The following is a 17064-nucleotide window of genomic DNA, read 5'->3' on the forward strand; positions in this document are numbered from 1 at the left end:
TTCTGACCCACACAGTCCTGTGAGGTTGGACTGGCATAATCTGTCCCCATTTTGCAGAGAAGGCAACAAAATTATCATTTGATTATCAGAGATAAAGACTAAAAAACATAATCTGAAAAGCATACCCGATTCTCTTCTTTCAGCTCATGATTAGCATACGGGATGACTGCCTCCGGGCATCTCTCTAACAGCCTGTCTATGCACTGGTCATACTCTTTCAAACGCGTATGACACAGAACATGGACACTGAGGCCAGCAACAGTATCTTCTGAGAGTGGCTCCAAGAATGGAACGATGGAAGCTATGTCAAATGAAGGACCACATATAAGAGACTATGAACAGAAAAGTGAAATGTTATGGAATGAGGCACCCAAAAAACTAAAGCACAACATACCAGAACACAATTTTTAAAAAAAATCTCACTTGTCAAAAAAAGAAAAAAACATGCAATTTTAGAGCACATGCTTGCTTTGAGTGGACTGCGTACTTAAATGAATGGGAAAGCTTTAAGACTTTATCCCAAGGACATAATCAACATGGTGGTCAAGATTTATGTCCAATGATGTTTAACTCAAGAATATCCATAATACTGAAAAACGAGAAGAAATCTAAACATTCATCAAGAAGTGATGAGTAAATAAATTATGGTACATTCAAATGATGGAATATTTTGTAGCTATCAAAACTGTTTTCAAAGGCAGTTAAGGACAAAATGCTGCTCATGATCAAATCAGTTAAAAAAAATACAAAACTATATTCAAAGCATGATCAATTTTGTAAAATCTACATAGGTACATGCCTTTGGAAGAGCATCAAAATTTGAAATAGAAACCAGTTCACTGCAGAGAAGGACAACGTCCACTTTTGCTTTCCTTTTCACACTTTCCAAGGTTTCTATAATACGCATGCACCATATAAAAACCAAAAATAAAATTTAACACTTAAGAAACCTAAGCAAACTAAGAACTAACAATCTGTATCAATACCATTTGCTGCAAGCTAAATGACTTAGAGCAGCTGTTATTTCAGTATTCAGAACGTGACCAACATTTTACTTTTAAGCATTTAAACTACTAATATTAATACTGCTTTTGATTATACCACCAAAATAATCTCCGCTTCCCCTTTATTCTGGATAAAAATGAAATGGTCATATCCTGATTTTCTCCTTCTTTTATCCTTTTTACTACAGCATCTTCTCAGACTCACAGGAGAATGTGGAACATGAACTATCCATTTACAGTCAGCATTATGATTTTACTCCAAATATCTATCAAAGAATGGCTAGGAGAATAAGGTTGGTCTGTTTCCTTCCTGCAATACTCACTTTCATCTCAATAATTTTCTGACAGTAACGTAGTAAATATGAAATAAGATGATTAAAGTGAAATGAGTCAAAGCTTGATACAAAATGGGTTACCCAGGAACTTTTAGATATTGAATCCATATCATCAAGAAGTTTAAAAATAAGAAACACCAGACACAGAATTCCCTGGAGGTCTAGTGGTGCGCCCACTGAGGGGACACAGGTTTGATTCCTGGTTGGGGAATTAAGACCCTGCAACTGCAAGATGTGGCCAAAAAACAAAAAACCACCAGACAACCAGACATGTATCACTGGATAAAAAATGGCCCACAGGTTATTACGACTCTTTAAAATATTCAATGTTGTCTGCTCCTCACCAGTTCCTTTTTCCCTCCCCAATATTGGAAATGGACTCTCTACCCTCAACACAGGCACTATTTATTCCCTTTTCTGATCTCCTTGGAACTGGAATTTACAGAATTCTCTACACAATCACACCTGTGGCTCCAAGAGGAGGGAAATGGCAAAAAGGTGAGGGGAGGGGACCAGGACAATTCTGGTAAAAGGCAGGCATTTACTAGCTACCGTGTTCTAAACACAGTAGTGCTTTTTTTTTTTTGATAGATTTATAGATTGTTTTTATATTAATTTTTGCACAAATATACTATTACAATGTTTTTTGAGGACAAGAGACAGAGACATATTAAATCTGTGTGGTGGTGGTGAGCTGGTGGGTAGAGGGAAGTCAGACAATTTTGAAAAAGCTCTTTAGGTGATTCTGAACCTCCTCATTCCGAGGTAAGAAGAGACGAGATCTTTTTGTTTCTTGATAGTTCTTTTTTTTCTAAATGACAAGATTGATTGATTGACCCCAGATAATTTAGAAAAGAGTTAGAGTTAGGAAAAGGATTTAGAAAAATTTAGGCTAACAACCTTCTATCCTGTATCAGTAAAGACTCCCTTTTAAATACTTTAAAATGGATTCTAAAGGTCAATGAATTATACTTTTTCAAGCATAGATTTTAACTATGCTTTGAAGCTTTATAGGGGATACTTAATAGCACATATTATGACTTTAAATATATAATTAACACATATATTCTAGGAGGGCAAGGTCTTGCCTGCCTCATTCAATGCTATACATCAATCACATGTTTATGATCTAGGAATATTTGTGGAATGAACACATCTGAGATTTAGCCCTCAGCAGCCTCTGTATCATAAGGGTACTAGAGATAAGAATCTGCAAGAATCTTCTTTGGTAATTTTTTTAAAAGCGTAAGTAATTCTCTATCTGGAGACATCATAGGCTGACTAGAGGCTAAGACTAAGCAATATGGTCTCTTGAGTTTCCCTTCCTGACCTCCACTCCCAATTTGACATTTTGGTTTCTAAAAGCAGTAACTACACTTACACCAAGTTCCCAGCATAAATCAGGGGTTGCAAAAAGCCTAACGAGGCCAAAGCAGATGACGAAAATGTACAGAGGCAGCTGGGTATAAGGAAAATGGACGCCAGACACTCCGCCTCTGGACCAGGGAGACGAGACAAGCGTGGCAGCCAGGACTGCGCGAGCCTGCGTAAGGAGGGAAACCACGAGGGGCTCCAGCCCACAGGCCTCAGGCAGTGAGGGCCCAGGATTACAGCTGAATCAAAGTGCTGCTGAGTTTTTCAAAGAGAAACTTGAAACTCAACACTTCTTCATTTGAAATCTCAACTTTCACATGTTAGCAGGTACACTGGGCAGACCAAACACAACAGATGTGAGCATTATGTTCAGTCCTCAGGCCACTGACTCCATCAAATACAATCCCGTACACTTGCAGCCCAGCCCCACCCACCAAGTCAGATGTGGACTTCATTTCTCACTTTCAGTCAAAACACTGTCGAGGTCAGAATTCTTGCAGCATGGGCTACATTCTCTTGATCATATTTCTTACTTTAAAAAAAGTCTGGGGCACATGTGTGCCCGTGGCTGATCTGTGTCAATGTGTGGCAGGGGCCGCCACAGGGTTGTGAAGTGACTCTCCTCCAATTAAAATAAATTAATTAATTACAAAAAAAAATCTGGGACTTCCCTGGTGGTCCAGTGGCTAAGCTCCAAGCTCCCAGTGCAGGAGCCTGAGTTCGAACCCTGGTTAGGGAACTAGATCCCACATGCCACAAGAAGACTGAAGATACCACGTGCTGCAACTAAGATCCATGTAGCCCAATATATAAATTAATAAATATTTGGGGAAAAAAATCCTTTAAGGAACCAGATGAGCTGGCCACTTTAATCTATTTCCTATAAGATAGGTAGGAGTGCTTGGCTTGGGCTAGAGGCCTAAACTGTATGAGTGAACGCTAAAATTTTAAAAATTAATTAATTAAATTAAAAAAAAAAAGTGAATCACAATGAAAACACCACGAAGCATTTGCCATACTTTCATTTCACAAAGCATTTTCAAGCACATCCTGAAAATGAGGCAAGACTGTCACAGGACTCGGTGAAGCTCCTCACCCACCCACCAGCAACAAAACCAGCCTTCCCGTCAGCAGTTTCAGGCAGAAGCAGCAGGAATTCCCTGCAGGGCTGCTGAGGATGCCTCACTGTAGATTCTGTCACCCAAACTATACACTCTCAGTTAACAGGACAACCGGGAGCGTACCAAATTTAACTCCTATACTATATTATAATATACAAATTGATAAGAAAAAGAAGCATCTTTATTTACCTGTAATTTTGAAAGGTCTTCCATATAATTTTTGTCGACTAAGGATTCGGATGAGATTAAGACATTAACCCATGGATTGATTAAGCCATAATGACTACAGGTATTTATCTAAAATGTAAAAGAAATTTATTATAAACAAAGTACAATAAAACAAGGTTTTCTTCATCTATCCCACAAAAAGCAAGCAGTCTCCAACTTTCTGCTGTGTCTCAAAATTAGTTATACATTTTCTTGGGAATGGGAGGAAAGTCTGAGAATGTATTCCCCTGGGAAATGTTTCAGCCTTGGTGCTTCTTAATGAACAAATCTTTACTAAATATTTCCTAATATTTTAACTTTCAAAAGGGTGCAAAGAGACAGTGTCTAACAAAAAGGGTAATACTTCTTTTAAGCTAATTACATTAAAAAAAAGTTAATAAGGGCCTGACATGGTGGTCCAGTGGTTAAGACTCCGTGCTTCCACTGCAGGGAGCACAGGTTCAATCCATGATCAGGCAAGTTCTGCATGCCATGCAGTGTCGCCAAAAAAACCCAAAAAAGTTAACAGTAACATTGAAAATGATTTTTATTTCTACTACTTTCCTTGGGAGGCAAAACCTCTTCCATAAGTTCTGAAGAGAATTCCCATAAAGACTCCCTTATTCAAGAAAATCCACATTAGCCTTGCATCCATAAGGGGTAAAGGGACTCCCTGGGGTGAGGAGACCAGGAAGCCTAAGAGCAGAGTTGTCAGAGCGGCTCAGACTGCAAAAGAGCTCTAGACTGTGCAGCTGACAGGAAGTGGGAGTCTAGGGAGGAAGTCTCTCTCCCACAGGCCTTCTGCAGTTCCTCTCCCAGCAGGGAGGTCGGCAGGTGTCTCTTCTCTCATGTTCTATTTCATGACCATCACCTACGGGAGTGCAGATGGGTTTCGGGGAAAGCCCTATTCCCCACACTTTGGCTACTGAGGCACCACTACAAGGAAGTAATAAAGAAGTGGTAGGAGGTGCTCCTTAGAATATAAAATTTCAAATGTGGATGTCACTTACAGGCAAATTACAGGTGTGTTTTTAACTCCTGCTTAAAGAAAGAATCTGGTAGAACTTCCCTGGTGGTATAGTGGATACAGATCAGCCTGCAATGCAGTGGACATGGGTTTGATCTCCAGTCCAGGAGGATTCCACATATCATGGAGCAACTAAGTCCATGCACCACAACTATTGAGCCTGCGCTCTAGAGCACGTGCTCCGCAACAAGAGGTGCCACTGCAGTGAGAATCCCCTATAGTGCAACAAGAAAGCAGCCCGTGCTTTCCGCAATTAGAGCAAATACGCACACAGCAATGAAGATCCAGGGCGACCAAAAGTAAAATTAAATAAATAACAAAATTTAAGAGTCTGGTAATATTACGTTTGATGTTATACTGTTAAAAATAAGTGTCATTATCATAATGTGTATAAAGTTTGATTCACTGTAGTACTCCATTATCTTACCAGGTCCTCTGATGTTCTCAATGGTGTGGTGTCAGGAGGCTGCCTCTTCGATAATCTCCAGATGTACTGTGATGTGAGCTTGAAAAAAAGTTCCTGAAGCACCACATCTGGGAGACAGGCTACCAGCTGAGCTTCCCAAAAGTCCACTAAGAGCTGAGGGATCGTGTCTCCATCTTTACCACAAAGCACCTTGAGAACAGTGAAACAAGCCCCTATGGCTCAGATAAATATAGCACTGATCAAGTTACAGCTGGTCTGAAAAGCACTCCATCACACGGGCCATGTGTTCAACAATTTATCCACTAGCATTAGTGACGTGGAAAAAGCCAATTTAAACATTTCAACATACTCCAGGTTGCATGAACAGAATTTTTCAAGAAACATTTTTTTAACCTGTACTTTTTTAAGTGGTTATGTGTAAGTCTGGTATTTCAATAAACAATGAAAACTTGCTTGTCTTATTCTATTCCTCACTTCCCACCAACTTCATCAGGCCATCCAAAATAACATGTTCAAAGGGACAAACCTTAAAGAAGGAATCTGCTTCTTCTATTCCAATTTTGTTGTTCTTCTGTAAGGCCAGGACTGAAGCAACAAGCAATCCAGGCTGAGTCTCCTTCAAGTGAACTGCAAACTCAGTTGGAACAATCTGTCCTTTCCTCTGCTGAATCAATAGCCGAGGTTCCAGAATGAAGCCACATACCAACTTCATCTTCAGATTAAAAAAACAAAATTTAGGAACAGAATATACATTGCATTCATCTTGGAAATACATGCTACTGCATTCAAGAATCACTGATAAGCCATTAACAATTTATTGTAATCTCAGTTTTTAATTACAAAGACAATTCTAAGGACATCATTAATAACTGTCTTCTAGAAGTTATTATTACATAGTTAAGCATCAAAGTGTCAAATATTATAGACAGCTTTAAATTTAGGTCTACCTAGGATTCTTCAAAATTATGAAAATTCATCTTCCTAGAATTCTACTCTTCAAAGTAGAGGACATCTCAGTGTTGACTTGCTCTCCTCACCATAACAAAATGTGCCATTTGTACAGCAATAAAGAACTTCTGCTCTTCCTGGTTACACCTGAGAGATAAGTACTCAACTAATGTCACTTCTTCATTTCTTCCTCGACTGATTAACTTCTTTGGCTCATGTCCCTACATGGCCACTCTTCCAGGGGGAAGCCACCTTTTCTTTGATACATCATTCAAATGCCCAATCTTTCACAGTCATTTGTGATCTTCCCAAGGGCAGGCTATTTCTGCAACTGCTGGACACCTAAGGCTCAAGGTTAACATCCCACTTGCTGTACTTGAATATACACCACTGTTCTGTTTTTAGGGACACACCCCACACCTCCTCAAGCCAGGTCACACTGTCAGCTTAGGGCAGAGCCCATATGCTCTTCATTACCAAGCACTGTACTCTGAATAAATCTGACACTAAGTTGAAAAGTCTTTGGATACCCCTAGCTACCATTTATCATTTATTATTCTTTCTCATTTCCAAATCCAAAGCCCAAGCACTCCCACTTTGGGTCACTTCCTTTTAATATAATATTAAGTCTATTTTCCTTTACCACTAAGGAAAAATGAGCTACACAGAAGCCAGAAAAAAGATAAACACCTCAGGACCACTGGGTCCTACGTTAGCTGGCTATTAATACTAGGTACGGCGCCATACCTCTGAATGGCTTTTCATTTCATTCCTGTGCATGTCAAGATCTCCCATTTTCAAAGCCATTGCTGCCTTGGCCAATGTCACTAAAACTGATGAAAATCCAGAAGTATCCAGCTTCCTTAAATATTTTATGGCAGTTAAAGGATCAATATTCTTCATAGAAGGACTACAGAGAATATGTGGCAGTTGCTTCGGCTCAGCCGCATAAAACATCTGAACTACTTTTGCTGATAATTCCTTTGGTGAGCAAAGTGAGAAATAAAAGGTCAGTCAGCCAATAGAAAGCAACAAAATCTGCAAAAAAAAAAAAAAAGGATAAAAAAGCAAGATACGACATTCCAATTAATATAAAATTTCGCACTATGTTTTGATTTAAAAAGAGAGTTGATGATAGCATGGGAGATCTGAGGTGACCTAACGTGATCTCTTTGTACCAAGTTGTGGTCAGTATTTCTAATACAAACAGGTGTTCAGAAGAAAACAAATACTGGATTAAATTCCACTCCAAAGTCCGTTATACAAAATTACTACTTAGTACAAAATATATATAATATACAAAAATAATATTTATAGAAGAAAATTTCATTTCTCTTAAAACCTTAAAATATTTGGAATCACAATACCCAATTCTGCATATTTGTATTCAACTATTTAAAAATACATGAAAGGGAGGACGTCCCTGGTGGTACAGCAGATAAGAATCCACCTGCCAATTCAGGGGACACAGGTTCAATCCCCGGTCTGGGAAGATCCCACATGCTGTGGAGCAACTAAAAGCTCATGTACCACAACTACTAAAGCCCATGCTCCGGAGACCAAGAGCTGCAACTGACGCCCGGGCACCCAAGAGCCTGTGCTCCATGAGAGAAACCACCACCATGAGAAGGCCATGTACCACAACAAAGGGTAGCCTCTGTACAGTGCAACGAGAGAAAGCCTGCACAGGAACAAAGACCCAGAACAACCGAAAAATAAAAAATACATGAGGGGCTAAAAACAATCCTTAAAAACGTCTGAAGGTTGCTGGGCCAGGATTTTATAAAAAAGTTTTAGACACTTGGAGAGAGGAGCAACTAGGGTTTTGTAAAGGGCTGTGGATGAGAAGAAGGCAGGCAAGGCCCAGGTTCTCTGCCATTCTTCTAAAGACATGCCACTGTCACATGGGCAGGTCACTCAACCACAGTGGCCCGCATCTCCCTGTCTATGTAATGAGAAAGTATGAGAAGATGATTCTAAGTTCTTTTTCAAGCTGTAATTCTATGAGTATTATTAATGAAGAAAAAGTGCACCCTAGTTACCTTTTTTAGAAAAAAAAGACTATACTACCAATGAAAATACTTGGAACTTAATTTTTAAAACAGAATTGCATAAAAAGCTAAAGTGAAAAGTTAAAAATACTAGATCTAACTAAGCAGGAAGTTGTATTCACTTCACTTAATTCTTCATCCAGGTTTTCATAAAGTGAATGATTAATGTAGAAGATTAATCCCCGCTCGTATTTCTGTGATCCATCCTCTACTGCCCAGTCCACTCGGTTCAAAACTTCCGCCATAGACAAACCAGACATCTTATAGTATGGCAAGGCAAGGTGGGAATGCTGGGTTTCAAGCCTAAAGGGAAGGAAGTGGGAAAAACAAAACCCTCAGATTTGTCAATTTTAGGTTTGGATGTCTAACACATTTGATAATAAACCAGATCATGCTTTCCAGAAGACACAAATACTTTTCTGTGGCCAATAAGAGCTGGAACAAATTCCTAAGTTTTGTTCTGCAAAGTCATTCTAATTAATGTAGCTTCTTTTTGCTTACTTATAATAAAATCAGAGAAACAAGTGAATTTTAATCTTCATAAAGCAGCTCTACAAGAATGGTGTTTATAAACAGGAAAGTGTTAGTTGCTCAGTCACGTCCAACTCTGTGTGACCTCATGGACTATAGCCTCCAGGCTCCTCTGTCCATGAAATTCTCCAGGCAAGAATACTGGAGTGGGTAGCCATTCCCTTCTCCAGGGCATCTTCCTGACCCAGGGACTGAACCTGGGTCTCCTACACTACAGGCAGATTCTTTACCATCTGAGCCACCAGGGGAAGACCATAAGTAGGAAAAGCCTTTCATTAATTTATAATGACTCCCGTGGTTCAAGTAAGCCTTTAAAACAATTATATTAAAAAAAATTGTAAAGATCATTCTCAAAAATAGAAATCATTATTCTTCCTAGTGTCCTTTTCTGACATTATAAAACCATTGATTACTACGATTAAAACCACAGACTGTCCAACTAGGATCTCTCCCTCAAAGCTAACAGGCAATAGATGAGTAATACAGTTGTCTCAGGTATTTTAACTGGTCATGCCCTACCACCTCCCAAAGGCCTGAAAAGAAACTTCAAATTTCTAAATTAACTGATGGGAGACACAAACACTGCTCATCTAATAAACTATAAGTCCTTGAGTAGGAACAGGTCATGTTTATCTCTCTAAGCTTAGCACGGTACCTGGCACACAGGATGTGCTCAACAAGTGCTGAGAAATAAATGAATAAATAAATCACAGCCCCTCATGTGTCCTCCCATTTGTCAGGTAACTGCCGGAAGTGGAAAAGTTGGTAAGTTACACCTGAAGCTCAGGTGGCTTCTTTAGCGAGCTTCCAAGCAGCATCACCAACCTGCTGTAGCAGTCGCCAAGGTGCCCACAGCTTTCTTTAAACGCTTCTAAAAGCTCTGCCTTTTCTCCAGGTTCCAGCTGACTGGCATCCATCAGGGCCGCTCTCACTAATAGGTGAGCCTCACTGAGAAGGTGGATGCAACTCTGGGTTTTTGCAGTCTTGTAGGCGTTACTGTAGTCTACCTAACACACAAAGAAGGCAAGCAGTTCATGATGCTGAAGACATCGCCCCAAAGTTTCCCAGGTCTGCAAGTTGTTTATAAAGTTACTATCTGAACACATTAAATCCTAAGAAATAAAATGTGGTTATTTACCATTCTGATAAGGCTTAGCTAAAGTGGCTTTCTTTTCCCCCACAACCAGTTTATGGTATGAGCCAGATTATAAACATACAACAGTATGAGCCAGTTTATCACATACATGATTGTAAATACTCTGTTACACAACGCTAACCATCAGAGAAAGCACAATTAGTACTATAATACTAATGATACTGTTAACTCAGCAATAATTTGATCACAATTTGATACAGCTAATGAACATATCTGAAAGACTTAACTATTTTTAAAGTTCTATGATTTAAATCCTTCTCAAATTTAGATTCAGCATCCTTCCTTTATCTTAGTTTCAATTGGTGAATTTAGATTCTGCTGCATCTAATTCTATAACTCAGTGGGCTTATACAAATTTTCACTAGCTAATCTGAGTCAATCAGTATTTTTAGACTCCAATAGGCAAATCATCTGGATGATGTCTAAGACTTTCAATTAAATAAGACTGAAAACACAGGACAAAGCTGATAAATTATCAGCATTAAAATGCCAGGGACAAATCAGGCAAAACCTTCACCTGATGACCAAAATGAACATTACTGGTGAAGGACAAATGAATATTCTGCACCTCCCCATGTGAAACTCTGAGAAAGATACAACATCATCTACATAGAGTTCTGGCCCAAATCTTTGTGACCCATGGACTGCAGCCCGCCTGGCTCCTCTATCTGGAATTCTCCAGGCAAGAATATTGGAGGAGGTAACCATTCCCTTCTCCAGGGACGCCCCCGACCCAAGAATCAAAGCTGGGTCTCCTGCATGGCAGGCAGATTCTTTACTGTCTGAGTCACCAGGGAACCCAGCCAAGAACACATAACCTCAATCTAATCATGAGAAAAGAAAAAAAATGAAATGAAATGAAAAAATAAATGTTTAAAAGGTAGAGGAGGAGAAATATTTTTCAAAACTATCTGTTATAAAACAAAGAGTGAAATCTAAAAATGCAACAATATAGTGAAAAAACAAAAAAGAAACAGTCTTACAGATACAGAGAACAAACTGGTGGTTACCAGTGGGGGAAGGAAAAGATAAAGGAGTAAGAGTAAGAGGTACAAACTACTACATATAAAATGAATAAGCTACAAGAATATTCTGGACCACACAGGGAATATAGCCAACATTTTATAATAATTATAAATAGGCTATAACCTTTAAAATTGTGAATCACTATGTTTAGACCTGTAACTTACAATACTGGACATTAACTATACTTCAACAACAACAAAAAGAAAACAAAAAAAGTTTTTTTTTTAATAAAACAAAGGCTATGAACATATTTTGGATGAAAGGAAGCTAAAGAGACATGACAGTTAAATACATTACTTGATTCCTAGACTGGATCCTGGACCAGAGGATGGGGGAAATGCTACTAGGCTATTACTGGATCAATCAACAAAAATGGAATATGAACCATAGACTAAAGTATTGTGTCATTGTTAAATTTACTGAAAGACATGTGTGTGCTATAATTGTATAAGCAAGTATCTAAATTCTTAGGAAACATGCATTGAAATATTTAGGGGCATTGGGCTAGGATGTATGCAATATACGTTCCAATGGATCAGAAGAAAATATGCAGGCATGATTGTGCATTTAGAAAGTACAAGAGTGCAAAAAGGGAGAGAGCGGCTTCAGAATGAAGTTGAACATCTCTTTCTGATCACTGGTTTCCAGAAGCTCATTGAAGTGGATGATGAACAAAAATTTTGTACCTTCTATGAGAAGCTTATGGCCACAGAAGTTGCTGCTGAGGCTCTGGGTGAAGAATGGAAGGGCTATGTGGTCCCAGTCAGTGCTGGGAACGATAAACAGGGTTTTCCCACGAAGCAAGGTGTCTTGACCCACAGCTGAGTCTGTCTGCTACTGAGTAAGGGGCATTTCTGTTACAGACGAAGGAGGACTGGAGAAAGAAAGTGCAAGTCTGATGGGGTTGCATGGTTGACGCTAACCTGAGTGTTCTCAATTAGGTCATTGTAAAAAAAAGGGGGAAAGGATATTCTTGGACTCCCTGATACTACTGTGCCTCATCGCCTGGGGACCAAAAGAGCTAGAAGAACTCAAAAACTTTTCAATCTCTCCTAAGAAAATGAAGTCCGCCAGGATGTTGTAAGAAAGCCGCTGAACAAAGAAGGTAAGGAACCTAGGACCAGAGCACTCAAGTTCATTGTCCTGTTACTCCATGTGTTCTGCAGCACAAACGTGGATGTGCTGCTCCAAAGGAACTGTACTAAGAAATATAAGGAAGAGGCTGCAGGATATCCTAAGCTTTTGGCCAAGAGAATGAAGAAGGCCAAAGAAAAACATCAGCAACAGACTGTCAAGAGACAGAGGCTGGGCTTCCCAGGTGGCTCAGTGGAAAAGAATTCACTTGCCAACACAGGAGACATGGGTTCGATCCCTGATCAGGAAGATCCCACATGCTACAGGACAACTAAGCCTGTGCACCACAACTACTGAGCCTGTGCTCTTGAGCCCATGTTCTGCAACTACTGAGCTTCCATGCCGCCAGCTACTGAGGCCTGCGTGCCCTAGAGCCCATGCTCCAGAACAAGAGAAGCCACCGCAATGAGAAGCCCTTGCAGCCCAACTAGAGAGCAGCCCCTGCTCGCTGCAACTAGAGAAAAGCCCGCACAGCATCAAAGACCCAGCACAGCCAAAAATAAAAATAAATAAATAAAAATATTTGAAAAGAGAGAGAGAAAGAGATGGAGGCTGTCCTCTCTGAGAACTTTTACTTCTGAGTCTGAATCCAGTCAAAAATGAGATGTTCTAAGAGTCACAAATAAATAAGATCAGATATCAAAAACAAAAAAGAGAGAGAGAGAGACAGAAGCATAGTGGGTATAATGTTGACTATGTTGACTACGGGTAAATCTATGTGGGGAATATACTGTTTTTATTTGTACTATTCTTATTCTTGCAACTTTTCTGTTGATTTGAAATTATTTCAAAATAGTTTATAAAAATCATCAGGGATAAGTAGACAGCTGTCACTCTTAGAAAAGGAATAAAGATACCCACAGGACAATACCACAAGTGCTGTGGTGCACTAGGACCATCTGTTAATATTTCAAAGAAGTGTGAGACACAGACATATGATCTGAGATTTCTTTCCGCTCCATTTCATGATTCTCTTGCCAGGGTTCAAAGTAAAGGTCGAAGGCTATTTATGTTTAGACTGGCTAATCAATTCCCATAGGAGAGTGAGTATGAATAAGGGAGTCTTATTTTAGTGATGGGAATTTCTCTTAGATCCTCAAATGTCATGAGCTGTGAAAACAAGAAGGTGAAGATATACAGTCCTCTGTAAGAGCCTTGAAGCTGGCTGGTTGTGGCATTCTGACTGTGTGATACTTAGAATCAATTTCTAACCATCAATTAGACTCTAAATTTCTACAAAGTAGAAGTCTGAAAGGAATACCATTTCTTTGTACAGTTGCACCGGTGAGATCGTATTCACAATATACAAATTCCACCCAGCTTCAGCTACAGGAGGTGTCTTGGGATTAACACTGGTACCTTTTCTAGAACTAAAAGCAAAACAAAGGACAAGAATTGTAAGACAAGACATATTATTAATAAAAGGCAATTTTAAATGGTAAATACCAGATACCTAAAATATTGTAACTCTGATACCATTTTCATTTAGTATTTTCTTTGGTGATTTATGCAGGAGACCCAGGTTCAATCCCTGGTTTGGGAAGATCTCCTGGAGAAAGAAATGGCAACCCACTCCAGTATTCTTGCCTGGAAAATCCCACGGACGGAGGAACCTGGTAGGCTATAGTCCATGGGGTCGCAAAGAGTTGGACATGACTAAGCGACTTCACTTTCACTTTCGTGATTTAACTACACAGTAGATTTTTAGAGAACATTAGTGTATAACACTATGTAGGCCTAACAGCAGTTAACGTTCTACACTCACGTGGACTGGTCAACCAACCACTTCCAATTCATTCCACAAGTATTCTTAAGTGGGCAATAAGCTCAAAGAGCAGGCAAGACCTCTCAAAAAGAACACAGACTTGGCTGTGAAAATCCCTGCAACCTGGCTCTCTCCAGCACGTAGCCTTGGTGAGGCCAGGGCTGCTGGGAAAATGTAAAACACAGAACTGTAGGTCAACTTAAAGCACTATCTTATTTCCAGCTTTCACTGTATGAAGCATTTTCTGCCGTATGCAGTCTTTTTTAAAATGCAAAGTTTTGGCCAAATGAATTTTCAAATACATTAAAATTTTTAAACCATTTAAAAAATATAATACTTTTAAGACATCAAATGTATAAGATTGCAAGTTATTTTTCCTCTTGCCAGAAAGCTTTTAGGATCAGTCAATTTTAGACCACTTTGTGCACACTCTAAGTGACCAGTTACCCATGGCAACCTGGTTATTTCTGCGGGTGGAACAAAGCACAGACACAAATAATTCAAAAATGCAAAAACTACAGTGTTTGATTTGAAATACACTGTATGTTCCTTGCCCCCTGCCCCCAACAGATTTCTCTCCTACTTAAAATTTCCATAGAGGAATGTTCAAATTAGATTGCATTCCCTACCACTAAGTTCACAGCATAGGAAACACAGACTAGAAGCATAACCACTTTGGAGTTAACCATTTTATCCCAAACAATGTGAAAGCAGAGAACTGAAGTTAGAATTAACCTGAGATTAGAAGAATGCACTTTTATTTTAAGGTAGATTAACATAGAATTTATACATCACAAATGTGCTTTCAGGTAAGAAATGCATTAGTTAATTTCTCTTCAAGTTGAAATACCAGAAAAAAAAAAAAACTTTGGATAAAAATATCGCCACTGAAAGGTCAAGGAAGAAAAATAATAAAGAGCTTTGTAGTTTGGATTAGCCTAAGGGGCTCAATCTCGCTCATTAATAACACAGAAAAACATATCCTTTAAATTCTTATTATATAATACCACAGACTTTTACTGAAACAGTTTTATAATTTATTTTCTTCTAAAAGCTCACAGTCAATTACAAAGGATATTATAGAGAACATTAAAACCTTCTTTTCTTACTCTGGAAAAAGAACAGCTAGAAAACCCATCTGATCATTCAAATTTTTGATTAAAAAAAAAGATTAGTGAAGATATACACAAAATATACCAGTAACACAATTCATTCCAGAAACTTTGGCAAGGATGTCTGGGGGTGAAGGGCATGCTTACAGAAACCTCTTGGGTGACTCTCTTCTCTCCGGAACGGTTTCAGGGTCTGCCTTGGTCAGAAGTACAACGTGGTTTTTAAAGTGACAGATGGCTTTCAAGCCTATGAAAAGCTGTATTCTTAAAGCACAGACATCCATACTGATAGGTGGGCAAGCCTAATAAGGAAAAATTCACAAATTTAGCCAAGGAATGAAGTACATGAACTTCAAAAACTTCCAAAATCAATCTATTGGATACAATCTCTCCTTTCCTGTCTCTCTCCGCTACTCGAATAATCCAAATTCCTATTCTTATCAGAGCAAGAGGCTATCTTATCTAAACTATATAACTGAATATCTCATTCATGTGTCCACCAAAGAGCTCCATAGTATGTGTTGACATTGACTTGAAGAAAGCAGAGAGCCTCCAGGAACCCTGCCCTGAGCTGGTTACTGCCACCCAGGGAATTCCCCACTAACAGTGGGCTGGCTCAGGTGGTACCTTCAAATGGGCTTTTAGTCAAAATCAGACACTATAAAAGGGCAGTCTACTGCTCGTAAAATACATAAAAAGGTTTCTTAGTGGATGGGTATGTGTAGAAATACGGGCACATTCAGATGGCCCCTGTTAGCTCTGCAGGTATGAACACTGCCTGGAATGGCTAACAGGCTGGAGGTTTGCCAGGCAACTGGAGGAAACCCTGGACCAGCAGACAGGCTCCTGTCCTTGTAAGGAAACATTCACCCAAGCAGAATGGATAAGAAGCTAACTGAGGAGCTCTTTCTGGGACTCACAAAATGAGGCTGCCAGGTCTCCCTGGCTCCTCCATTAATGGTGTTTCGATTCCAAAGTCATCTTCCTTGTCCCTTTTGTACAAAGTGCACGGGGATAACCCTCCATCTATTTTTGTCATTCCTATGAATAGTTAAGGTGGCCTTGGTGATGCTGAGCCAGAGTCTCAGGGGAAAGGGAAATAAAGATAGCATGCCTTATGGCCCTCTCTCTGAGGCTGTGAAACCTTTCTCAGACACCACAGCTTCCAAAGCCTGAGTCAGCAAGGGAGCAAAATGACGGCGTGTTCGTTCAGGGGCATCTAGGATTTCAGGGTGGTGGAACTGCAGGGAAGGGGGAGCCAGGAGGTGTGACCTGTCCTTCCCTCTGCCACCTTCAAGGACTAGCCTCAGGGGCAGCATCCTCTACTAGCTGCCCATCTCCCCTCTTTTCTCCCGTTCTCTGTGTTTCTTCCTTCTGGTTTTATGAGACTATGAGAAGGCCTGGAATTGAGATTTATTTTCAAATGCAGATTGATGCTGCCTCAATGTGTTATGTACCCCTCACTCCACCATCACTACCTACACAAGCCTCGGTCTTCCTGATGTTTAAAACAAAACACAAGGCAAGATGGGGTGGAGAGAGAGGAAGCAAGAGACAAAGAGGCTGTCACCTTGCCATGGGTACTAGGGACATAGCCATTATTTTTAAAATAATCTCTTGAAAAGGCTATGTGTATATCTTAAACACAGACAGAAGTCATGGGAAAGCTGTGATTCTGGTTTCCCAAGAGGCTGAAGGTAGGCAGTAAGCCTGTCAGCAGCAGAAAGTGACAGGCAGCCCACAGAAGAAAAGAAAACTTGGATGTGATTTCCAGAAAAAGGCAGCACACAATTTGGGTAACAGTGAGAGTGGAAAAGTGTCTCAGACACATTAAGCACTACACACC

General features: G+C 39.7%; 2 protein-coding genes and 1 pseudogene across 5 annotated transcripts in view; 2 read left to right on the plus strand and 1 right to left on the minus strand.

The window, feature by feature from the left end:
• LOC109559368 (ceruloplasmin) overlaps positions 1-5946 on the plus strand; it is a 60137-nt gene extending 54191 nt beyond the window's left edge. The window contains exons 19-20 of the mRNA XM_019961047.2: positions 1193-1297; positions 5499-5946. Coding sequence (XP_019816606.2) covers positions 1193-1296 — 104 coding nt within the window. The 3' untranslated portion in view covers position 1297; positions 5499-5946. The remainder of the gene's footprint in view (positions 1-1192; positions 1298-5498) is intronic.
• Positions 1-17064, minus strand: part of HPS3 (HPS3 biogenesis of lysosomal organelles complex 2 subunit 1) — a 40934-nt gene that overhangs the window by 5542 nt on the left and 18328 nt on the right. For 2 of the 4 annotated variants that reach the window (XR_002180758.2, XM_019961077.2), the window contains exons 7-15: positions 15366-15520; positions 13603-13711; positions 9851-10032; positions 8617-8797; positions 7191-7424; positions 6022-6207; positions 5496-5684; positions 4024-4131; positions 126-332 (exon numbers count right to left, since the gene is read on the minus strand). Coding sequence is in view for 1 of the 4 variants with exons in the window: in XM_019961077.2 (XP_019816636.2) it covers positions 126-332; positions 4024-4131; positions 5496-5684; positions 6022-6207; positions 7191-7424; positions 8617-8797; positions 9851-10032; positions 13603-13711; positions 15366-15520 (1551 nt within the window). In the remaining 3 variants the exon portion in view is untranslated. The remainder of the gene's footprint in view (positions 1-125; positions 333-4023; positions 4132-5495; positions 5685-6021; positions 6208-7190; positions 7425-8616; positions 8798-9850; positions 10033-13602; positions 13712-15365; positions 15521-17064) is intronic. The other 2 variants (XR_002180760.2, XR_002180759.2) reach the window with 1 other exon arrangement.
• Positions 11818-12944, plus strand: LOC109559396 (small ribosomal subunit protein eS6-like; annotated as a pseudogene).

The sequence above is a fragment of the Bos indicus genome, chromosome 1 (genome assembly GCF_029378745.1).
Source record: "Bos indicus isolate NIAB-ARS_2022 breed Sahiwal x Tharparkar chromosome 1, NIAB-ARS_B.indTharparkar_mat_pri_1.0, whole genome shotgun sequence".
NCBI classification, from domain to species: domain Eukaryota; kingdom Metazoa; phylum Chordata; class Mammalia; order Artiodactyla; family Bovidae; genus Bos; species Bos indicus.